This window comes from Miscanthus floridulus, chromosome 11, assembly GCF_019320115.1.
Source record: "Miscanthus floridulus cultivar M001 chromosome 11, ASM1932011v1, whole genome shotgun sequence".
Lineage (NCBI taxonomy): Eukaryota > Viridiplantae > Streptophyta > Magnoliopsida > Poales > Poaceae > Miscanthus > Miscanthus floridulus.
In genome coordinates, this window is record NC_089590.1 from 47,940,485 (window position 1) to 47,966,407 (window position 25,923).

The 25,923-nt window shown below is 44.8% G+C and overlaps 1 protein-coding gene across 1 annotated transcript; it reads right to left on the bottom strand.

The window, feature by feature from the left end:
• Positions 1-20,276: 20,276 nt before the first annotated feature.
• On the bottom strand, positions 20,277-25,451 carry LOC136491901 (uncharacterized). The gene is made up of 4 exons (XM_066488106.1): positions 25,366-25,451; positions 23,932-24,009; positions 20,408-20,884; positions 20,277-20,312 (listed from the first exon to the last, which is right to left on the bottom strand). Exons 1-4 carry the CDS (start codon positions 25,378-25,380, stop codon positions 20,277-20,279), a joined length of 606 nt encoding a protein of 201 aa, XP_066344203.1. The 5' UTR covers positions 25,381-25,451.
• Positions 25,452-25,923: the final 472 nt, after the last annotated feature.

Genomic DNA, 25,923 nt, shown 5'->3' on the forward strand with positions numbered 1-25,923 from the left:
TAAGGCTAACATACTCGAACCCTCTCCCCCTTTGGCATCAAACACCAAAACCTAAGGGTTAGTCGGCGGGGCTGCAGCGGACGAGTCGGGCGCTGAGGTGCGAGGAGTGAGTTGGAACTATATGCCATCATCATCTGATCCTGTGCTCTGAGCTGTATGACCCTCTGTAGCTGGAAGCGACCCTAAAGTGGTCTGGGTCAGATCAGGAACTGGTGCGGCCTGTGATGTTGTAGGTATGACTGACGCAACTGAAGAAGGGAGCATCTCTGTAGTCCCAGTAATAGATACAACTATAGAAGGGCCTAGGACATGTAAATATGGTGTAGTAGGCTGCCCTATCAACTCACTAAAAGTAGCACCAAGGCTCCTGGAGACTAAAGTATCTGGCACAAGTAGCGAGGAAGTCTGAGCCGGTGTGAAGCCCGTCTGAAGAGGTGTGAACTGCGGGGCTAGCACTAGCGAGGCAAACCACTGGGACACCTACTATGTAGATGAAGTAAACTATGCTGGTGGTTGTCCCTGACTCTGAAGCTCACTAGGCTGTAACGCTGGAGTCATAGAAGTGGTGGCAGGCTAACCAATCTAGGGTGAAGGCTATGGCGGTGGAGCCCCAATAGCTGTCACAACATGCTGCATAAACCCAACTAGCTACTGCTACATGAGGAGCTGCTGCTGATGCATGGCCTACTGTTGCTGCTGTATAGCCTGCTGCTGCTACTGGATCGCCTGCTGCTGTCGCTGAAACTCATCCTGCCTGGTCTGGAACTGTGCAAATGTAGCGGCAGTCTCCTAGGCCTAGCGAGCCTAGTCCTGCCTCATCTGCTCAAGTATGGCAAGTAGAGCGGGGTCAGTCTATGGTACAGGTGGAGCTGAACTAGAGCTACCGACCTCATGGTCATGTCATCGTGGAGGCATCTGAGGGATAGCCTGGTAGTCATCATCTGAGTTGTCGCTGGTGTCACTCTCGACCATACCCTCCTGCTGAGCATCAAGCTGCTCCTCCTCTATAGCTGAAATGCCCCTGATGGTCTCATCCTGCTAGGCTGGTGTTTTTAGCACATCTAGACGATGGGTCGGCTAGCTAGGTGCACTTGGCCTGCTGTGCCGTATCATCTGAGTCATGTTGTAGGCAGGAAACTCTGTAGTAGCACCACTGTACTCTGCTGGCATCTTAGGTGGCCTCACAATAACTACCCTGTGAATAAGAAAAGTTATCCAATGGGCATAGGGCAACTGTCGATGACCTCTAAACCCCTCTGCAATAGTATCCTTCATCTCTGATAGTAGGAGATGCCAAATGCCAAATACAGTCTGCTGCATCATAGAGTTGAGAAGTCACAACTGAATGCGAGTCAATCCCTCGCGATATCCCATCCTCGAAAGTAGTGTCCTCCTAATGATAGCCTCAAGCACTCTAGCAGTAGGAGTGAGATCACTGGGTGTCCTACTCGACCCTTCGCCAAATGGCTCTATGAAGCAATGGCGGACCCAATCTGTAGGAGGCACCATACTGCCATGTGGGCATCTGGGAGGCGTTGTCTGTCCATAGCAAACCTCATGTAGTCAGACAGGCTACTCCTGAAGCCTGAGAATCTCCCTGACCCTAGAGCTCATCAGCCTATAATCTCTGCCTCTAAAAGCAAAGTGAATGAATCTGTGTTGCGGGTCAATCTAAAGTGTAGCATAGAACTCATGGACCCAAGATGGAACATATAAGCCTGTCCGTCCGAGTAAGTCAGTCAGCCCTGGTAGGTAAGACAGATAAGGGCGAATATGCTCTCCAGCTGTTGCTACAATGGACTCAATGTTGCACACCCTCTGAGATCTGAATACTGCCCCACTGTTAAGATAAGCATTATAAAAGTCTTCCTGCAGTAGTGTGTAGAAGCCCTCTGATGCACGCTCATCCCGCCTCGATGGAAACCACTGCTCAAACTCCACAAATCTGAGCTAATGAACCTGCTTGGCCATGGTGGCCCTCAGATCTAGATGAGTCACTAGAGGCAGACCCTATGGTCTAGGAGGCAGACGAGAACCCCTTCGCTATGTATCTGCCCTCGGCATGATTGGAGCACGGGTACGACCAGAGCAGCGAAGCTATGGTTGAGGTGCCTACTCTGTCTCCTCGGCCTGCTCTCCCTCTTGAGTCTGCTCTACTGGCTATAGCTCCTGCTGTGACTCCCCCTCAGGCTGACTCTCATCAATAGCGACACGCCGGCCTCTAACCATGGTTGGCCTAGCTGGACCACCATGACGACGCTCAACCTCTAGAAGTGCAGCCCTCTGTGCGGGTGAGAGCTGATCTACAATAACAACACCACTCCTAGCACCTCCTCTCTAGCACAATCTGTGGCCTCTGCAACTACGGCTGCTCTTGCTATATCTGCATCAGGGTACTTGCGCTTCTTCATCGCTAGCTTCTTCGTCGCCTTGCCTTTTACATCTGTAGGCTGGCGAGGCGGGGGCCTCGGATCCTCATCACCAGGACCTCCTCCGACATTCTTGACATGAGCCATCTGATGGAGCTGAAAGGAACAACTGCCGCTAACAAAGATCAACTGCCAACTGTCACTTCCGAGGCTTGGCCTTGATCTGTACTCGTGAGCTTGGCCCTGAGTTGACTGACAACTGCCACTAAGACCTCAGAAACACCGACTTGCTTCACGTTAGAATAGATCGGATATATGAATAATTTCAATATATCTAAAGATATGAAACCCTAAGAAGCAAGCAATAGATGTGTGATTGGAATCGAGGGCTTGCTACCAAACAAACCGCAATCCAAAAAGTAGAGTAACGACATGCGGGGAACCACCAGCAATCCTAGGGTTAGGGTTGCACTAGCCAGTGTGGATCGGCAGCAGGGAAGATGCAATGTGGGCACTGGAAGCTCTTGTGAAGGCAGCAGAAACTCCGGCGAGGAACAGTCGACGATGCTAGGGCACTGTCACGGCAGCGGTGCTGGAGCATGGCTCGGGCGAGCTGTAGCCCGGGTGACGTGGGCGCGGCAGTGCTAGCGCAGGGCGAAGCTGTGGCGCGTAGAGGTGCTGGCATAGGGAGCCGGCGCTAGCATAGGAGCAGGGCGAGCACGGTGGCGCGGCAGCTCGACTCAAGACTGGCGATGACGGTGTAGGTTAGCGGTGGATTAAAGCCTTAGGTCAACCAGAGATTGGATTTTGTGGCGACCCCAACAAAATAGAAAAGGAAACAGATGAGAAGTCCTGAACCCGCACATTTTCTATTGATCGGATGCTCTGGTGGCAACGACCGGATGCTGCCACCCAGAGTCCGGTCTACTCTAGAGAGGTCCAAAACCTCTAGAGCAGCGACCAGATGCATTTGGTGAACCCTGACCGGACACAGCCAGAGTCCGGTCCTTACTGCTTTGATCGCCTTCGCTTGATCGGACGTAGAACCACCATCTGATCGGACGCTGAACAACAGAGTCCGATCACTCCAACGCAGCAGGTTCACCTCCTGTGAACTGACCAGACGCTGGACTTTAGAGTCCGGTGCAGCGTCCGGTCACTCTTTTTCTAGCAAATCTTCAAAGTCCTTTGTGCTGCCTGTTCCCAATCAAGTCCCAACTTCAATAAGATCCAAATAAACACCAATTGAGACTGATGTGAGTGACCTCTCTCAAACCCTCAAAATTTTCAAAAATATTTTGCCTTAGGCTATAATTCTTTTTAAGAAAATAGGCAATAAGAGGGCGATTTAAGATAAATGACAAAGCAACATTCATGCATATGCAATGCAATACTTGAAAGTAAATATTGTTGCTTGTCAAGTTTGATCCAAGGTTAAGCTTCTTCACATGCTTTACGGCGGTTATCTTAACCATTTTAGATAAGCCCTAAGTGCATTACCATAAAGTAAACATGTTGTATATTACAATGTAATGCAAGGGACAACACAAGCTCATTTTCTAGTGAAATTGTAAAAATCAAGAACACTGAGCTCATTCCGCAATCTACAAAATGTTGCCTCATCTAGCGGTTTAGGGAAGATATCCACCAATTGGTCCTCGGTCCTTACACCTTCTAATGATATATCATTCTTTGCAACATGATCTCTAAGAAAGTGATGGTGGATATCTATGTGCTTGGTGCGAGAGTGTTGAACCAGATTATTTGCTAGTTTTACCGCACTTTTATTGTCACATAAAAGAGGTACTTTTTCTAGAACTACACCATAGTCTAGCAAAGTTTGTTTCATATAAAGTATTTGTGCACAACAAGCACCCGTGGTAATATATTCCGCTTCAGCGGTGGACAAAGCCACACTATTTTGTTTCTTGGAGGACCAAGACACAAGTGATCTACCAAGCAAATGGCACCCTCCGGATGTGCTCTTTCTATCAACTTTGCACCTGGCATAATCCAAATCGAAATAGCCAATTAATTCAAATCTAGCTCCTTTGGGATACCAAAGGCCAATGCTTGGTGTGTGCTTAAGATACTTAAGGATTCTTTTAACGGCAATCAAATGAGTTTCCTTAGGATTAGCTTGAAATCTAGCACACATACACACACTAAACATGATGTTAGGCCTAGATACGGTTAAATATAACAAGCTACTAATCATAGAGCAGTAGAGAGTTTGATCAACCGTGTTACCTCCCTCATCTAGGTCGAGGTGTCCATTTGTTAGCATTGGTGTCTTGATTGGCTTACATTCATCCATCTTGAATCTCTTGAGAACATCATTTGTATATTTCTCTTAAGAGATGAAAATCCCTTCTCTCATTTGCTTGACTTGAAAACCAAGAAAGAATGTAAGCACTCCAATCATTGACATCTCGAACTCCTTCGACATCAATTCACCAAATTCCTTGCAAGAATCTTCATTTGATGATCCAAAGATGGTATCATCAACATATACTTGACAAATGAAGATATGTCCATCAAGCTTCTTGGTGAATAGTGTGGTGTCGACCTTCCCAATGGTGAAGCCCTTCTCAATGAGGAAGTCCCGAAGGCGCTCATACCAAGCTCTTAGGGCTTGCTTAAGCCCATATAATGCCTTGGACAACCTATAAACATGATTAGAATATCTAGGGTCTTTAAACCCAGGAGGTTGATCAACATAGACTAGTTCATTAATAAAGCCATTTAAAAATGCACTTTTCACATCCATTTAATAAAGTTTCATTTCATGATATGATGCATATGCAAGGAGGATACGGATGGCTTCTAGTCTTGCAACTGGTGCAAAGGTCTCTCCAAAATCCAAGCCTTCAACTTGAGAGAACCCCTTTGCAACTAGTCTTACCTTGTTTCTAACAACTACGCCTTGATCATCTTGCTTGTTGCGGAACACTCATTTTATTCCAATGACTCTTACACCTTTTGGTCGCTCTTCAAGAGTCCAAACTTCATTTCAGGTGAAGTTGTTCAACTCTTCATGCATGGCATTTATCCAATCTAGATCTTGAAGAGCTTCTTCTACCTTGGTAGGCTCAAAACAAGAGACAAAAGAGTGATGTGCAATAAATGAAGCAAGTTTTTGTGAGTGAGTCATTACACCCTTTGATGGACTCCCTATGATGAGATCTTATGGATGATCTTATAGTAGAGGTGTATTTCTTCTATTAACCACTTGAGGGGAGGTTGTGGAGCATCAACATCTTGTGTTTGTGTCACCATTTGCTCATGGGAGACATGAGTATCTTTATTTTCTACTCTCCCATCTTTTTAACCATCTTGTGGCACATTTGATGAAGAAGGTGGATTGATCACTTGTATATCATCTTGAGGCTTGATGCCTCCAACCGAAATGTTCTTCATAGCCTCCCTCAATGGTTCATCACCTACATCATCAAGATTCTCATGTGCTCCTTGGGAGCCATTAGATTCATCAAATTACATATCATATGTTTCTTCAACCAAGCCGGTGGCATGATTAAATACTCTATATGCTTTGAACTTTGATGAGTAACCAACAAGAAAACCAATATCACAACGTCTTTAAAACTTCCCTAGGTGTTGCCGCTTCTTGTAGATGTAGCATTTGCAACCAAACACCCTAAAGAAGGAGACGTCCGGCTTCTTCCCATTGAGCAACTCATAAGGTGTCTTGCCAAGAAACTTTTGAAGGAATAGGTGGTTGGATGCATAGCAAGCGGTGTTGATAGCTTCCGCCCATAGAGCTTCGGGAGTGTTGTACTCATCAAGCATTGTTCTTGCAAGAGTGATCAATGTCCAGTTCTTTCTCTCAACTACACCATTTTATTGAGGAGTATATATTGCGGAGACCTCATGTTTGATTCCAACTTCATCACAATATGCTTCTATGTTTGTGTTGTCAAATTCTTTACCGTTGTCACTTCTAATTTTCTTGAGCTTCACTTCAAACTCATTTTGTGCTCTCTTGGCAAACTTCTTGAAGCATGATGCAACTTCAGATTTGTCATGAAGGAAGAAAACCCATGTGTATCTAGAATAGTCATCAACAATCACAAGACAATAAAGATTCCCTCCCAAACTCTTGTAAGTTGTTGGTCCAAATAAGTCCATGTGAAGGAGCTCTAGCACTCTTGTGGTTGACATGAAAGCTTTTGCTGGATGAGTATTTGCAGCTTGCTTGCCGGCTTGACATGCACTACAAAGCTTGTCCTTCTCAAACTTCACATCCTTCAATCCTCTCACCAAATCATTCTTCATTAGCTTCTTGAGTGAGCTCATCCCAACATGAGCAAGTCTTCTATGCCATAGCCACCCAAGTGTTGTTTTGGTGAACAGGCATGTCTTCAAGTTAGCATCTTCGGAGGTGAAATCCACTAGATATAGGTTGTTGTATCTAAATCATTTGAATATCACTTGATCATCATCCTTCTTAGATACAACAACTTCCTTCTCGGTAAACAAGCATTGGAAGCCAAGATCACACAACTGTCCAACAGATAGCAAGTTGAAGCTCAATTAAGCAACATATAGCACATTTGAGATTCAATGACCATTTGATATTGCCACTTTGCCCAATCCTTTGACTTTGCCCTTTGAGTTATCTCTAGATGTGATTCTTTCTTGTCCATCTACTTCTTCATCTAGTGAGATGAACATACGAGGATCACCGGTCATATGTTGTGTGCAACCACTATTAATAACCCAATGACTTCCATCGGTCTTGTAGTTCACCTACACACAAGAGATCAAGCTTTAGGAACCCAAACTTGTTGAGGGCCCTTCACCTTCTCAACAAGTGACTTTGCTACCCAAATTTTCTTAGGCCTATTCTTGTTGGGAGGTCCTAAGAACATGACTTTCATCTTTCCACTAGAATCATTTCTAAACATGTAATGAGCATTGAAAGCAAAAGGTCTAGCATGCTTGGGCAAGGGTTGTGGTGGTAGAGTTTGGCACTCATGGGCAAAGTGGCCTTCTTGTCCACACTCAAAACATCTCTTTGGCTTTGGCTTTGACTTGTGCTGTTGTTGAGCTTGAGCCTTCTTCTCTTGGTTTGTTAAGTACCCAATGCCACTTCTATCCATCTTCATGACAGTGTTCATTAGTAGCTCACTTTGAAGATGCTTGCCTCTTGTGAATTTGCTCAATCCAATCTTAAGATGCTCTTTATCTAACTTGAGCTTTTTGTTTTCTTCCTTGAGTGCATCATTGTTTTTCTCTTCTTTGAGTTTCTTGTTCTCTTCTTTTAGCTTCTCATTCTCAAGAATCAAATCACCATCATGATCAAGAGTTTCTAGCACAATAGTGTTGTGAGTTTTGGTCTCTTCAAGATCTTTCTTGAGCTTTTCATTGTCATTCTTGAGCTTGACAAACTCATCATAATTATCGGCCTCAACCACTTGCTTGCCCTTGCTACTAGAACTTTGCTCAATGCTCTCAATAATCAAATCATCACATGATGTAGCTATATCAATCATAACAACATTGTTAGTAGGCTCATTGGATAGAAATTCTTGAGCAATGACAAGATTGTCATGATTAATCTTAAGAGTGGTATATTCTTCTTTTAGCTTGTTGTGGCTAGTGATGAACTCTTTGTGCATCCCCTTAAGTTTATCATGTTTATCTTTAAGCTCTTTCTTAGAAGATTTGAGCTCCTTGAGTTTAGATGATATAGCATCATTTGCTTCTCTAAGCTCAACACTAGCCTTTTCCGCTATATCACATTTTGCTAAAAGTGAATCATTCTTAGCTTCTAGCTTTTCATTCTTAGCTCTAGACTTTTTAATGATCTTAGTGTATTGATTTAGCAATTTAACAAGATCATCATAAGAAGGTGATTCATATTCATCATCATCGCTATCGCTATCATCATTGCTAGCATGTTCATCACCACTACTATCATCATTTGATACCTTGCGATCACCCTTGGCCATAAGGCATAGGTGTGTAGAGGATGATGGCGGTGGTGGTGGTGAAGATGATGAAGAGTCAATAACAATGGCGGCCACCTTCTTGTTGTCACTATCATCATCGGATGAGCCACTAGATGAATCAATGTCCGTGAGCCAATCACCGATGATGTATGCCTTTCCACTTTTCTTCTTCTTGTGGAAGTCCTTCTTCTTGCCATCTCTCTTCTTGTATGGCTTGTTTTTCTTCTTCTCATCTTCTTCTTCATTGCTTGAGTCATCTTTCTTGTCCTTGTACTTGTTCTTCAACTTGTGTTTCTTGGGCTTGGTGCATTGGTGTGCTAGATGACCAAGTTCTCCACAATTGTAGCAATCCATCTCGGAGATTGGCTTCCTTCTAGAGCTAGTGAAGAACTTCTTTTTCTTGACATCAAACTTGATGCCACTCTTGTTAAGCTTCTTTAGCATCTTGGCGGTTCTTCTCACCATGAGAGCAAGACTTGCATCATCAACTTCATCATCACTTGAGCTCTCATACTCAAGTCTTGCTTTGCCCTTCTCTTGGCTAGCTTTGAATGCTAAGTCCTTGTCTTTCTTCTTGGTAGAGGATGAGCCATCTTGTGGCGTGATGTGTATGTACATCTCATGAGCATTGATCTTTCCTAAGATTTGTGCCGATGTAGCGGTGGAAAGATCACCTTGATGAAGAACGGTCACAATATGCCCATATTTGTCAATGGGTAGGACACTCAAGATCTTTCTTACAACATCGGATGGTTGCATTTGAGTGAGTCCAAGCCCATTGACTTCCTCTATAAGAACATTCAAGCGTGAGTACATTTCATTAGCACTCTCTTTGGGAAGCATCTCAAATGAATTTAGCTTTTTCATAACAAGATGATATTGTTCCTCACGCTCGCTCTTAGTTCCCTCATGGAGCGCACAAATATCCGACCATAGTGCATGGGCGTCTTTGTGGTTCCTCACCCGATTGAACACATCTTCGCAAAGGCCTCTAAAGATGGTGTTTCGAGCCTTTGCATTCCATTTCTTGTAATTCACCTCATCGCCTTGTAGGTGTGTAGCATCCTGAGGTTTTGGGAAGCCTTGTGAGGCAGCTCTAAGTATTCCAATATCTAGAGCTTCTAAATACGCCTCCATATGGATTTTCCAATATGGAAAATCATCCCCCTCAAAGATAGGAGGAGGTCCATCCCTGTGGGACATCTTTCTCTAGGCGGTTAAGCCTAAATATGTGAGCATGAGGCTCTGATACCAATTGAAAGAATCAAGATGCCCAAGAGGGGGGGTGAATTGGGCTAATTCTAAAATTCTTTGCAATAATTAACCCCTACGGTTAGCCCAATTAACCCCTTTTGCCTAGAAAGTGTTTCTATTGAACTACCGCACAAAAAGTTTAGCAACCTATATTTCAATCCTACTCTAGCATGGCAATTCTATGAATGTAAATGACAAGAATTGAATTGCTCAAAGTAAAGAGAGAAGGAGGAGCGCGGCGATGTTTTGCCGAGGTATCGGAGAGTCGCCACTCCCCACTAGTCCTCGTTGGAGCACCCGCGCAAGGGTGTAGCTCCCCCTTGATCCGCGCAAGGATCAAGTGCTCTCTATGGGTTGATTCTTCGACAATCTATCGTGGTGAATCACCCACAACCGCTCATAACTTGAGTTGGGTCATCCACAAGCTCCGTCGGATGATCACCAAGCTCCCAATCACCACCAAGCCATCTAGGTGATGGCGATCACCAAGAGTAACAAGCATGAACTCTCACTTGACCATGATAAGCCTAATGAGAAGGATGGATGCACACTTTGCTACTCTTGCTTTCACTAATGAGGGCTCTCTTTGGGATTCTCAAATCTCAATCACCTCACTAGGACCTTGCTCTTCTTGGCACTCTCAAAGGTGTTTATCAGCTGTTGGAATGAGCAAAAGTACCCTCTCACACGAATGGAGGAAGTATTTATAACCTTAGTTAAAAAACAAACCGTTATGTGCCTCTACGGGGTGACCGGACACTCTGGTCATGTTGACCGGACGCTCTAGTCAGTACACCCCAAAATCCAGTGTTTAAGTTGTGACCAGACGCGTCCGGTCATGATTTTCCCTCTCTAGAACCTTATTAGAGTCGACCGGACACTGGCACCCAGCGTTCGGTCGCTCACCTCTTAGTGTTTGGTCGCGCCAAACGATTTCACCTTGATCAAATGAACTGACCGGACTCTGCGCCAGCGTTCGGTCACACCAAAATTAGCATCCGGTCAGCATTTGACCCTCCATTCACTTCCAACTCTCAATTATATGTGAATAAAGTTTGCTTCAATTGATCTAAGGGCTTTTTAGGAGCTACCTAGTGCTAGATTTAGCAAGTGTGCATCACACCTAACCCACTAGACTCACCTAGGTCAAGCTACCCGTTCATACCCCCCTTCATAGTACGACCAAAGGAAAAACAAAGTCCTAAACTACTCTAAGTGTCTCTTCAACTCCAAACGGCACTTAGAACTAGTCCATCCTTTGAAAACCAAAACGATTTCCATCATAGGGGCATGACAACCATGATTGCCCAATCAATCTCCATTACCATGACCTAACTCAATTGCCTCTGCAAAACACACGTTAGTCATAGTAATCTTGTATTGTCATTAATCATCAAAACCCAACTAGGGGCCTAGATGCTTTCACTATCCTAATCACCTGGGGGCTCGAGGGCTACACCCGACGGGTGCGCTCGCGCGCACCCTCTGGCAAATCGAAATACCCCCAGGTGATTCTACCCGAATCACCTGGGGGCTCGAGGGCTACACCCATCGGGTGTGCTCGCGCGCACCCTCTGGCAAGTCAAATCAACCCCCGGGTGATTCTGTCCGAATCACCCGAGGGCTCGGGGGCTACTATCGGGGACCTAATACCAGGGTACCCAATGACATAGAATTAATAACCATCGAACATTGACGCTTCCGATCAGACAAGAATGCTACTACACTTCTTGCCCGAATGACGGAAGATTGGTTCCGCCTCGCCCGACCCCCAATGGCTAAGGCTCCGCCTCACCCGACGGCTGAGGGCTAGCTCCGCCTCACCCAATGTCTGAGGGTAGACTCTGCCTCGCCCGACGTCTGAGGGCAGACCCCGCCTCGCCCGATGGTTGAGGACAGGCCTCGCCTCGCCCAATGTCTGAGGGTAGACTCCGCCTCACCCAATGGTTGAGGGTAGGCCTCGTCTCGCCCAACGTCTAAGGGTAGGCTCCGCCTCGCTCGACGGCTAAGGGATGGCTCCTCCTCGCCCGATGTCTAAGGGCAGGCTTCGCCTCGCCCGACGACTATACCCTGCTCCTTCATAGAGATGAGCACAGGGTACGACAGGACATTTGAGTCAACCGTAGTACCGAGGACCATGCCTTGCATGCCTGCAGAAAGGTACTATCAGGATATGACTGGACGGGCGCTTTAGGCCCTTTCCGACATGACAGAGCCCAAACAGTGTTGTAGGCACCGACTTTTGTCCCACAGTGTTGTAGGCGCCACCATCAGCCCTTAGACGCGGATACTAACACAAGCATATGATAACCACTATGATCCAAGATAGAACTCAAATCATCTATAGTGACGGACATACGGTCACTTCCCCATCTACTCCCCAAAGGGTCACAGCTCGGCTCTTTGGCACGCCGCACCATCCGCACCGTCTGCCGGTGTAGGATGGGATGCACCCACTTGCTAAAAGAGGCCAGGACACGGCCCTATAAGGATCAGTGAACACGCCATCCGTGACTTGGCCTGCCATGTTAGCAGGGCAGGCATAGGGGAAAAGGAAGACCTGGCTCCCTCGAAGGACCTTCTCAACCTTTGGTTTTTTCTCTTTCTCCCATCTATAATCCCTGCTCCCCCCTTGGTCTATAAAAGGGAGGGCAGGGCACCCCACTAAGGGGACCGATTGTTTTGATACGCAAGACGAGGAATCAATTCGACACACAACACACAGCCAAGCAGCAACCGAGCTCTTACCGTCCTTTCGACCTTTTCATCAGCGACTTGGGACCTGTCCCTCTCTCGATCTTTTGTACCCCCTACTACGAACACTTTTCAGTACTGATAACACGAGCAGCAGCGAACTAGACGTAGGGACATTCTTCCTGAACCAGTATAAACCTTGTGTCCTTTAGTACACCATCCGAGCCTAACGCACAACAATTATAAATTTACTAGTTGGTGTTTGTTCGAAACACCGACACCCAGATTTGTCGCAGTGGTTCCAAGGGCCTCCGCAGTGATTGCATTTGCATTTGTGGCTTATTGTGACTTAGTTGTGACTTGTGATGATGGTTTATTATGCCTGTGATGATGGTTTATTGTGAATTGTGATGATGGTTTATTGTGAATTGTGATGATGGTTTATTATTCCTGTGACATATAATTATGCCTGAGATGATGCTTTATTATGAATTGTGATGGTCTATTGTGAATTGAGATGGGTCTGTTATACGTGAAAGATTAGTAAAAGGGGGGGGGGGTATTGGTCGCTTTGCCGAGTGTAACACTCGGCAAAGAGAGGCGTTGTCGAGTGTCAAGCCAAAACACTCGGCGAAGAGGCCAATTTCTGGTATTCTAGGAACCTTCTTTGCCTAGTGTTTTGTCTTTGTCGAGTGTATTCTAATGCACTCGGCAAAGTGACCATAAAATCTGCCCGTTGCGCGCATGTTTGCCGAGTGTATTGGAGTGACACTCGGCAAAGTGTGTAAACGTTGCCAAGTGCTTTGGTCTTGACACTCGGCAAACTTTAGAAACATTGCCGAGTGTTTTGGAATTGACACTCGCCAAAGTTTAGAAACTTTGCCGAGTGTTTTGGGCTTGACACTTGGCAAAGTTGAGAAACTTTGCCGAGTGTTTTTCCATCGTGCACTCGGCAAAAGCGTCGTCACCATGCCATCCCGTTAATTTTTTTTTCCGTGAGTTTTTTGTTGCTGAGTGTTTATTGACACTTGGCAAACCATTTGCCGAGTGCGCGATAAAAAACACTCGGCAAACTACTGTTTGCCGACACTGTAGACGACATGAATTCTATGCCAAGTGTTACACTCGGCAAAGCATTTGCCGAGTGTTTTTAGGCCTTTGCCCTGGCAAAGCTACTGTATCCCGTAGTGTTTTGCAGTCATGTCCGTCTCCCAAGTTCAAAAAGAAAAGGAACAGTTCGTCTACCTGTGCCCACTCACCATCAACAACCGTCGCGAGCATTTGAAGAGATGGATCATAGTCATGGCCTTTATTATTATCCACCATGGAGAGCTGGACATGCAACAAAGGATATAAGTATGTATGTGCAATCACGGTTGACAAACCTGTATGTCTCTCAGCGGCGTCTTTGGCTTCGGTTGCGCTTCATAGTCAAGAGTTCCTCAAACATTTTTTTTACATTTTTAGGTAGCTTATTACGTTTAGAAGATTGTATGCACATGTTTATTACTAATTCATAAGTGTTTGGTTCATTCCCATGAAACATTTCTCATTTGCATCCTCATCATTGCATAGTGGCATAAAAGATTATTATATAATCAAATAGTGGCATAACAGATTACAAACACACACTAGATACAAACTGAATCACTAGAACTCAGCCTATTACGAACATCACTATACAAGAAACACATAACACTCGAAGTTATCTAGAAGAAAAGCACATAATATAGAAAGCGCTAGATTCACGGCCAACCACTACACAGTTTCAAATTGAGACTCTTTAGGTTATTTCTATTTTATTCATCGTTCGTTGATTGTTACGTATGCATTGTAACATTGGGATGAAATATTATAGGCCCGGGTGGAAGTAGAAACGAAGCAACGGCAGGAGATGGAGGCGAGGATGGAGGAGATGATTCAACAGAGGATAGAGGCCGAGCAGCAGAGAATAGAGGAAGAAAATCGGTTGAGGATGGACCAAATGTTCCAATACATGCAAAATTTTGCATCGAGTATGGGTCAAGCTTTGCCACTGCCACTGATGATATTCCCTCTACCTCAACCACCCACAACTACTCCTATGAGTTACTTGACACCTTATACTGTAGATTGAATACTTTGACTTAGAGAACTTTAGATGTTAGCTTAAAATGACTTTGAGAAGTTTAGATGGAGGGGGGTTTTATAGCCAGACTTCATCGTTAATGGCCAATGCGATGCATGCAGACTGTGTTTCCTTGGGACTTTTTATTGCCTTTCTTCTTAGCTAAAATGGCACCTGGTAGTTAATTAGCTGGCACCTACTATATCTGCACTTTGTATTGCCTTTCTTCTTCTAATAAAAATACACAGAGCTCTTGCTGTCCTTTTAAAAAAAATACATGCTTACATTCTTCTGCCAAGCTTCCGATCTAGTATACATGCATGTCCACATCAAAAAGATCTAACCTACGTGACCACCTTGCTAGATTTTTTATGGTCTCTATGTCTTTCTAGAGTTTACTTAGGCCTTTGAATCCTACAGTGGCTCCACCTCATCCCTACCATACTGCTACTGTAGAGTGGTTGATTACTGTACTGCCTAGCCTAGCTCATATATATCATATATAATATAAATTCTCCCAAAAATTAATCAAATAGACTAGAAGCTTCCTTATTAGCTTCCCCTGCACAAATACAAGTTAGTACTATATATACTTACGTGCAAGTACTTTTTCAAGACACTACTTATACTTTATGATTGCAGTGAGTTTTTTTATATCTGCAGCTTACACATGCAATCTCTTCTCTTTTATGCAGAATCAATCGGCGGCATCAAATAATCAGTCTCAAGACCCGGATTTGTCGCAGTGGTTCCAAGGGCCTCCGCAGTGATTGCATTTGCATTTGTGGCTTATTGTGACTTAGTTATGACTTATGATGATGGCTCATTATGCCTGTGATGATAGTTTATTGTGAATTGTGATGATGGTTTATTATTCCTGTGACATATAATTATGCCTGTGATGATGCTTTATTGTGAATTGTGATGGTTTGTTGTGAATTGAGAGTGGTCTGTTATACGTGACAGATTAGTAAAAAAGGGGTATTGGTTGCTTTGCCTAGTGTAACACTCGGCAAAGAGAGGCGTTACCGAGTGTCAAGCCAAAACACTCGGCGAAGAGGCCAACTTCTATTATTCTAGGAACCTTCTTTGCCGAGTGTTTTGTCTTTGCCGAGTGTATTCTAATGGACACTCGGCAAAGTGACCATAAAATCTGCACGTTTCACGCTTGTTTGTTGAGTGTATTGGGAGTGACACTCGGCAAAGTGTGTAAACGTTGCCGAGTGCTTTGGTCTTGACACTCGGCAAACTTTAGAAACGTTGCCGAGTGTTTTGGAATTGACACTCGGCAAAGTTTAGAAACTTTGCCGAGTGTTTTGGGCTTGACACTCGTCAAAGTTGAGAAACTTTGCCGAGTGTTTTTCCGTCGTGCACTCGGCAAAAGCGCCGTTACCGTGTCACCCCGTTAACATTTTTTTTGCCGAGGTGATAAAAAACACTCGGCAAACTACAATTTGTCGACAAGGTAGATGTTGTGAGTTCTATGCCGAGTGTTTTTGGGCCTGGCACTCGGCAAAGCTACTATATCCCGCAGTGTTTTGCAGTCCTATCCGTCTCCCAAGTTCAAAAAGAAAAGGAACAGTTCATCTACCTGCGCCCACTCACCATCAACAACCGTCGTGAGCATTTGAAGAGATGGATCATAGTCATGGCCTTTATTATTATCCACCATGGAGAGCTGGGCATGCAGCAAAGGATATAAGTATGTATGTGCAATCATGGTTGACAAACCTGTATGTCTCTCAGCGGCGTCTTTGGCTTCGGTTGCGCTTCATAGTCAAGAGTTCCTCATACTTTTTTTTACATTTTTAGGTAGCTTATTATGTCTAGAAGATTGTATGCACACGTTTATTACTAATTCATAAGTGTTTGGTTCAATCCCATGAAACATTTCTCATTCGCATCCTCATATCTTTGCATAGTGGCATAAAAGATTATTATATAATCAAATAGTGGCATAACATATTACAAACACACACTAGATACAAACTGAATCACTAGAACTCAGCCTATTACGAACATCACTAGATAGGAAACACATAACACTCGAAGTTATCCGGAAGAAAAACACATAATATAGAAAGCGCTAGATTCACTTGGGCCGATCCATCGCACCACGGCCGCCAGCTAGTCCTCTTGGGGGAGTCAAAGCGGGCCTCTGGGGCTGATCCATCACACGCGGGCCACCTCCTCGATCTGTTCGGTAGGTGGAGGTGGAATCACAGCGGGGCGACGAATATGCAGGAACTAAAAATGGATGTAACTATTAGTTTACGGCAAAATGATAAAAACATTAAACAAGACAAAAAAAAGAATGTATATAGATATATACCTTTGGGTAAGAACAGAGATACGTCCATGCAAGGATGGTGAAAATGAACATGAATGCTGACACGACAGCAACCACCCACACTCTCTCCAGATTTGACGACGTTTACGACACCACCTATCACAGTGGGATGCAAGAAGTGACCCAAGATGAACCCACTCGAGAGACCAACGAGAGCAGGGTTGCTCTTGACAGCCACGGCCAGTAGAAAGACCAAAGAGGCCAACAGGGAGGTAAGCGGACAGCAAGGCGTTCATCACAGATACGACATGAGGATTAGCAGTTGGGTCTAAGCCCTGCCCTGCGATCACAAGAGTGGTGCATGCAGTGAGGAAGGCTGTTGTTGCGACTCACTACCCCAGTTTTCGACATCACTGCCGGTTCAAAATTCCCCTTCACTAGTGGCATCCTTATCATTGCATAGTGGCATAAAAGATTATTATATAATCAAATAGTGGCATAACAGATTACAAACACACACTAGATACAAACTGAATCACTAGAACTCAGCCTATTACGAACATCACTAGACACGAAACACATAACACTCGAAGTTATCCAGAAGAAAAGCACATAATATAGAAAGCGCTAGATTCACGGCCAACCACTACATAGTTCCAAATTGAGGCTCTTCAGGTTATTTCTATTTTATTCATCGTTCGTTGATTGTTACGTACTTTAGCTTTGCATTGTAACATTGGGATGAAATATTATAGGCCTGGGTGGAAGCAGAAACGAAGGAACGGCAGGAGATGGAGGCGAGGATGGAGGAGATGATTCAACAGAGGATAGAGGCCGAGCAGCAGAGAATAGAGGAAGAAAATCGGTTGAGGATGGACCAAATATTCCAATACATGCAGAATTTTGCATCGAGTATGGGTAAGCTTTGCCACCGCCACCGATGCTATTCCCTCCACCTCAGCCACCCACAACTACTCCTGTGAGTTACTTAACACCTTATACTGCAGATTGAATACTTTGACTTAGAGAACTTTAGATGTTAGCTCAAAATGACTTAGAGAACTTTAGATGTGAGAACTTTAGATGGCAGGGGGTTTTTATAGCCAAACTTCGTCGTTAATGGCCAATGCGATGCATGCAGACTGTGTTTCCTTGGGACTTGCACTTTTTATTGCCTTTCTTCTTAGCTAAAATGGCACCTAGTAGTTAATTAGCTGGCACCTACTGTATTGCACTTTGTATTGCCTTTCTTCTTCTAATAAAAATACACAGAGCTCTTGCTGTCCTTTTAAAAAAATTACTTGCTTACATTCTTCTGCCAAGCTTCCGATCTAGTATACATGCATGTCCACATCAAAAAGATCTAACCTACGTGACCACCTTGCTAGATTTTTTTATGGTCTCTCTGTCTTTCTAGAGTTTATTTAGGCATTCTTCTGCCAAGCTTCCGATCTAGTATACATGCATGTCCACATCAAAAAGATCTAATATACGTGACCACCTTGCTAGATTTTTTTATGGTCTCTCTGTCTTTCTAGAGTTTATTTAGGCCTTTGAATCCTACAGTGGCTCCACCTCATCCCTACCGTACTGCTACTGTAGAGTGGTTGGTTACTGTACTGCCTAGCCTAGCTCATATATATCATATATAATATAAATTCTCCCAAAAAATTAATCAAATAGACTAGAAGCTTCCTTATTAACTTCCCCTGCACAAATACAAGTTAGTACTATATATACTTACGTGCAAGTACTTTTTCATGACACTACTTATACTTTATGATTGCAGCGAGTTTTTTTATATCTGCAATTTACACATGCAATCTCTTCTCTTTTGTGCAGAATCAATCGGCGGCATCAAATAATCAGTCTCAAGACCCGATGTCAGGGACCTCATACCGGGGTACCCAATGACGTGGAATTAATAACCATCGAACATTGACGTTTCTGGTCAGACAAGAAATCTACTACACTTCTTGCCTGAACGACGGAAGATTGGTTCCGCCTCGCCCGACCCCCAAGGGCTAAGGCTCCGCCTTGCCCGACGGCTGAGGGCTAGCTCCGCCTCGCCCGACGTCTGAGGGCAGACTCCGCCTCGCCCGACGTCTGAGGGCAGGCCCCGCCTCGCTCGACATCTGAGGGCAGACTCTGCCTCGCCCGACGGCTGAGGGCAGGCCCCGCGTCGCCCGACGTCTGAGGGCAGGCTCCGCCTCGCCCGACGTCTGAAGGCTGGCTCCGCCTCGGCCGACGGCTAAGGGCAGGCTCCGCCTCGCCCGACGACCGCACCCTGCTTCTTCATAAAGACGAGCACAGGGTACGACAGGACATTTGAGTCAACCGCAGTACCGAGGACCATGCCCTGCATGCCTGCAGGAAGGTACAGTCTTGATATGACGGGACGGGCGCTTTAGGCCCTTTCCGACATGACAGAGCCCCAACAGTGTTGTAGACGCCACCATCAGTCCTCGGACGCGGATACTAACAAGCATATGACAACCACTATGATCCAAGATAGAACTCATATCATCTACAGTGACGGACGTACGGTCACTCCCCGTCTACTCCCCGAAGGGTCCTCCTGATCTGTCGAACACCCTATGAAGCACAAAATAAATAAAACAATTAAAAATACAAAATATGGGAGCATGAACCGTAGCCCAGCTTTTCAAATCAAAACAAAAAAAAATATAAAGTGCAAGGAGGTGCGTGCCGGCGCCGCGCGCGGTGCCAGCGGCTACCGGTGATCACGCAGAGTTGAGACGCTGGCATCATCACACCGAGATGCTTCTTTTTACCTAAGGCTGTTTTCTCTTTACAGCCTTTAATTTATAAGAAAGGAAAATGAAGGTAGATCAAAACCCAAAAAAAAAAAGATTTCATGTCTCTGAACCAGACGGTGTATGTGCACTACTTGTGCATGAAATCTCTGGGTGCCCAAATACTCGAGTCCCACTGAATAAATAGACAAGAAATGTTCATTTTGATTCTGGCTTCTGCCAGTTTGCATGTACGCAATAAATCTTGTTCAAAAAACGAACAACGTGAGAAATGAAATCTCCAGACGGTGCATGTGCACTACTTATGCATGAAATCTCTGGGTGCCCAAATACTCGAGTCCCACTAAATATTAATTAAGCTGCCTTAGACCCGAAAACAGACACGGATATACACGCTGAATCTAGCGATGAAAACGGATGGAACGGACGGAAAACCCCTATTTTTACTTTCGTTTCTATATTTTTTGGCGAAAACAGGATCGGGTTTAGAAAATGCGGGTTCGAAAACTTAATCGGGATATACGGGTGCTCGGAAACAAACCAATACGGCCGGAAATTCAACGGAAACGGTCGGAAGCCGGGAACTTAAGCCGGAATACCGCATATCTTTATAGTCACACGAACTCGGCGATTCCCAACATCACACGACAGACAGATCACACATACGAGCCACAGAGGCAACTAACACAATAAGGAAAGTTATTATCCAAAGAAACACAACCCTTCATCAACTTGAGTGAGGCCTCCGGCCTGCTGGACCTCGGGGTAGTCGGGTGGGCTCCTCCTGGACCTGCTGCTGAATCCATCGTATCAGACGGCCGCCGGCTGGACACGACGACGACGACACTGCAGGAACTAAAGAGCAAAGTAAAAAATAGTTTCCGACAAAATAATAAAACATAAAACAAGGCAGAAAGAAAGAGAGAATACATGTAACGCACCTGCGGATACGAACAGAGATAGGCCCAGGCAAGAACAGTAAGGATAAGTATCCCTGTGGAGACGAGAACCACAGCCCAGACAGGCTCATGTGACTTCACCACATTGACCACACCGCCGATCACAGTCGGAATCAGCAAGTGAGCCAACATATATCCACTGGAAATGCCAACCAGAGCAGGGCGCGTCTTGACCGCCACGGCCAGCAGTAGGCCAAACAGCCCAACAGGCAGGTAGACAAAGAGGAGCGCATTTATGACAGCTGAGACATGGGGATTGGTCAGGCTGGAGTCTAACCCCTGCCCTGCCAGAACGAGAGCGGTGCAGGTGGTCACAATGGCGACTGTTGCCACCGGCTGTGCCGCCCCTATCAGAACCTCCCTGCTCAGAGGAAATAGGGCCGCATGCTGCTGGTTCTGGATGGCAGGGTTAGGGTGCTGATCCTGGTCACCATGCGGCACTAGAAGCACTCGAACATCCTGTGAACCAAAATAAAAAAAAAATTAAAAAATAGACAAAAATATATCTGTTCAAAATTCAGGCCAGGAAACTTTCACGCAACAGGAACAAGAACAAGCAGACAAGAACGCAAAAAGGAAGAGGTGAAAAAGAAACGCAGAGTTCGGACCTCGCTTAATAAGCGAATACTTTTCAGTAAGCAAAAAACATCAGAAAACGGGTCGAATCATCAGGTGATCCATGGGGAAAATTAAATCCACAGAGGGGAGCCAAGACGAACAAACTTTCTCGAAATAATCCAGACCGGCCAAAACTAACGAAATCCAAACCAAAGAGAGGAATTGTCTGATGTAGGTACGTGCCGGCGCCGCGGTGCCAGCGGCTCTACCGGTGATCACGAGTTGAGACTGGCTGGCACCATCACACCGAGATGCTTGTTTTTACCTAAGGCTGCTTTCTCTTTACAGCCTTTCATTTATCATATCAGAAAAGAAAATGAAGGTAGATCAAAAAATAAAAAGATTTCGATCATTTCTCTGAACCAGACGGTGTATGTGCACTACTTGTGCATGAAATCTCTGGGTTCCCAAATACTCGAGTCCCACTAAATAAATAGACAAGAAATTTTCATTTTGATTCGGGCTTCTGCCTGTTTGCATGTACGCAAAAAAATCTTATTCAAAAAACGAACAACGTAAGAAATGAAATCTCCATTACAAACGGACGATATTTGTTGGCCTGTGCAGCTGGCCTGTGCTGCTGCAAAAGCCAGAGCCCAGAGGGCAGTTGCTCTCTCTGTTCAAAATTCAGGCCAGGAAACTTTCACGCAACAGGAACAAGCAGACAAGAACGCAAAAAGGAAGAGATGAAAAAGAAACGCAGCGTTCGGGCCTCGCTTAATAAGCAAATACTTTTCACCAGTAAGCGAAAAAACATCAGAAATGGGTCAAATCATCAGGTGATCCATGGGGAAAATTAAGCCCACAGAGGGGAACCAAAGACGAACAAACTTTTTTTTCGAAATCCAGACCAAAACGAACGAAATCCAAACCAAAGAGAAAAAGACTAAAAAATCCAGGAGTCGCGCGCGTACGGAGCCAAGGTAATCTCACCCAAAATATGCCCGCTAGTAGTAGCGCTCTTGCGACCAGAAAGAGACGACGATATGAAGCAAAACAAGACTCGAACAAACTTGATCAAGACGTACGGGTTCGTCGCCACTGTGGAAGACGAGAACTCGCAACGAAATACCATCACGCAAAAACGCACGCAAAAGCCTCAAGAACCAAATCCGAAACACGGGTTCATTTTTAGGGGCGGTTTTCCTAACTGAACCGCCCCTAGAAATACGTTTTCAGGGACGGTTAAAAGATCGTTGCTAGAGTGTCCCATCTTTATAATCGATGGCATTGTAGCGGTTGCGCAAACCGCCCCCAAAAACCTATTTTACGCACCTCGAAAGATGTTTTCTGTAGTAGTGTAGCATGCTGACATAGACAACTGAATATATGTTAGTGGATCATGTGGCTTGCTGATGTGGATATATCTTGAATGAAAACAAAATTGCATATGCTAGTGGGTTGTCATAATCATGTGCTAGTGGATGCGATGTGGACAATTTGCATGGCAAGATAGAATGCTGACAGAAGTATTATATATATATATATATATATATATATATATATATATATATATATATATATATATATATATATATATATATATGTGTGTGTGTGTGTGTGTGTGTGTGTTTCTGCTTAGCTATAATTTATTTTATAAGACCATGACATATATAATGTATAAAGTTAATATTGGTAATAATATGAGAATGTTCTATTAAATTTATTTCTTTAAAATTAAAATACAACCTTGGTAGAAATGGATAGATGGATAGATTAGGAAACCAAAAATGAAAAGGGGTTGAAGATACTCGGAAAAAGAAAATACAAAAAAAAGCAGGTACCGTAAAGATTTGGCGTGTAGCATCTCATCGATCCGGTGTAAACAGTTAATGTATTTTATTTACAAACTTTGAACTACTATCGTTCTCTCTAAGAATATCTGTAGTTGGAGTCTATTCTAGCTTGTACAGAATCGATCGTATATAAATCTCAACAAAACTCCAACGTGCAGAAGTTACCGGCGTTTAGCGAGCGGCCACAGCAACGAAGGCAATGGATCAACACGGTGAATAGGAGAATAGCTCTCAAGCAGACGCAGAGTCGAGCATTGTTCCAACTGAACACATTTTCCTAAAGCAATCAAGGGATTTAGCACGTACGTGTGGTGTTTGGCAGCTGCACTGTGGCATTAGATTGACGTCAATTACTATCCCAGATCAGACTACATTGAAAGAGGATGATTTTTTTTCTCTATATGAAAGAACAAAAAAAAAGAGAAAGTAACGAATACCCCGGAAAAACTGACTACATTGAAAAAGGGGATTTAGGACGTATATGTGGTGTTTGGCAGCTGCTCTGTGGCATTAGATTGACGTCAATTAAACAAATACTATCCCAGATCAGACTACATTGAAAGAGGATGGATTTTTTCCTCTATATGTATGAAAAAGATAAAAAAAAAAGAGAGAAAGCAACGAATACCCCGGAAAAACTGACTACATCGAATTGAAAAAGGATAGAATTTTTATTTTACCTTTGTGTAGCCAACAGGTTTCGAACCGTGGCTCCCTTGAATTTGAATTGAACGAACGAATTAAATATTAGTTAAGCTGCCTTAGAACAAAAAAACAGACACGGATACTAACGATGAAATCGGACGGAACGAACGGAAAACCCCTATTTTTACTTTCGTTTCTATATTTTTTTTGGCGGAAACAGGGTTGGGTTCGGAAAATGCAGGTGCATGGAAACGAACCAATACGGCCGGAAATTCAACGGAAACGGTCGGAATCCGGGAACTTAAGCCGGAATACGGCGTATCTTTATAGTCACACGAACTCGACGATTCCCAACATCACACGACAGACAGATCACACATACCAGCCACAGAGGCAATTAACACAATAGCAAGGAAAGTCATTATCCAAAGATATGGGAGCATGAACCTTCTTGCTGAGCGGGAACAGATCCTGCCTCCGGACCTGCTGGTCCTCCTGGCCATCAAGCAGGTGCTGTCGAACACCCTATGAAGCACAAAATAAATAAAACAATTAAAAATACAAAATATGGGAGCATGAACCGTAGCCCAGCTTTTCAAATCAAAACAAAAAAATATAAAGGGCAAGGAGGTGCGTGCCGGCGCCGCGCGCGGTGCCAGCGGCTACCGGTGATCACGAGTTAGACTGGCTGGCATCATCACACCGAGATGCTTGTTTTCACCTAAGGCTGCTTTCTCTTTACAGCCTTTCATTTATCAGAAAAGAAAATGAAGGGTAGATCAAAACAAAAACAAAAAATTCATGTCTCTGAACCAGACGGTTTATGTGCACTACTTGTGCATGAAATCTCTGGGTGCCCAAATACTCGAGTCCCACTAAATAAATAGACAAGAAATTTTCATTTTGATTCTGGCTTCTGCCAGTTTGCATGTACGCAAATGAAATCTCCAGACGGTGTATGTGCACTACTTTTGCATAAAATCTCTGGGTTCCCAAATACTCGAGTCCCACTAAATAAATAGACAAGAAATTTTCATTTTGATTCGGGCTTCTGCCAGTTTGCATGTACGCAAAAAAATCTTATTCAAAAAACGAACAACGTAAGAAATGAAATCTCCATTACAAACGGACGATATTTGTTGGCCTGTGCTGCTGCAATAGCCAGAGCCCAGAGGGCAGTTGCTCTCTCTGTTCAAAATTCAGGCCAGGAAACTTTCACGCAACAGGAACAAGCAGACAAGAACGCAAAAAGGAAGAGGTGAAAAAGAAACGCAGCGTTCGGGCCTCGTTTAATAAGCAGATACTTTTCAGTAAGCAAAAAACATCAGAAACGGGTCAAATCATCAGGTGATCCATGGAGAAAATTAAACCCACAGAGGGGAACCAAGACGAACAAACTTGTTCGAAATCCAGACCAAAACGAACGAAATCCAAACCAAAGAGAAAAAGACTAAAAAATCCAGGAGTCGCGCGCGTACGGAGCCACGGGTAATCTCACCCAAAATATGCCCACTAGTAGTAGCGCTCTTGCGACCCGAAAGAGACGACGATATGAAGAAAAAAAAAAGGATTCGAACAAACTTGATCAAGACGTACGGGCCGGCCGGTTCGTCGCCACAGTGGAAGACGAGAACTCGCAACGAAATACCATCACGCAAAAACGCACGCAAAAGCCTCAAGAACCAAATCCGAAACACGTACGGGTTCGTCGCCACAGTGGAAGACAAGAACTCGCGAGGAAATACCATCACGCAAAAAGCTGATCAAGAACTAAATCCGAAAGCACAGACACAATAGACTAGGATCTGGGATCCGAGCGAACACACACTCTCGTGCACACACGCACTCAAGCGCACAGGTCACACAGAGAGAGGGACTCACGTTCGCGTCGTCCATGGCCGGCGGTGCTCACTCGCAGCCGAGAGGGAGAGAGAGAGCAGTAGAGGGTTGGTTGCTCGGCGGAGGAGGGTTTTGCTCGGGAGAGAAGAGGGGGTATTTATGGTGGGCTAGCAGGGGGCTGGTGCGTCGGGGGCGCGCAGAGAGGTGCAACCAGGTCTGCAGAGAGGCGCGCGCACAGAGGGGCAAAAGAAAAGAAACCGTATTGTCAAAGGCTGCCGCAGCTCTGCAGAGCGAGCAGGAGCCAGAGCCAGACTTCCAGTAGTATTGCTGCACCATGCAGTAGTTATCACCAACACGGTAAATACATGGGACTCACTGGTATACACACACTGCACAGATACGGTGCACATTTAAACTGTACTGTACAGTACACACACAGACACACACAGATCCGCCTCTCGGCTGCTACGCATGCGTCATGCGTCTTGGAGACCACGCGCGGAGGCGGAGAGGTGGCCTCGGACCAGGACCATGGCGTCCCGTTGCCGGCGCTCGGCGCCATTCCACTGCTGCACGCGTTCGTCGACCGCCGGGCCCCAG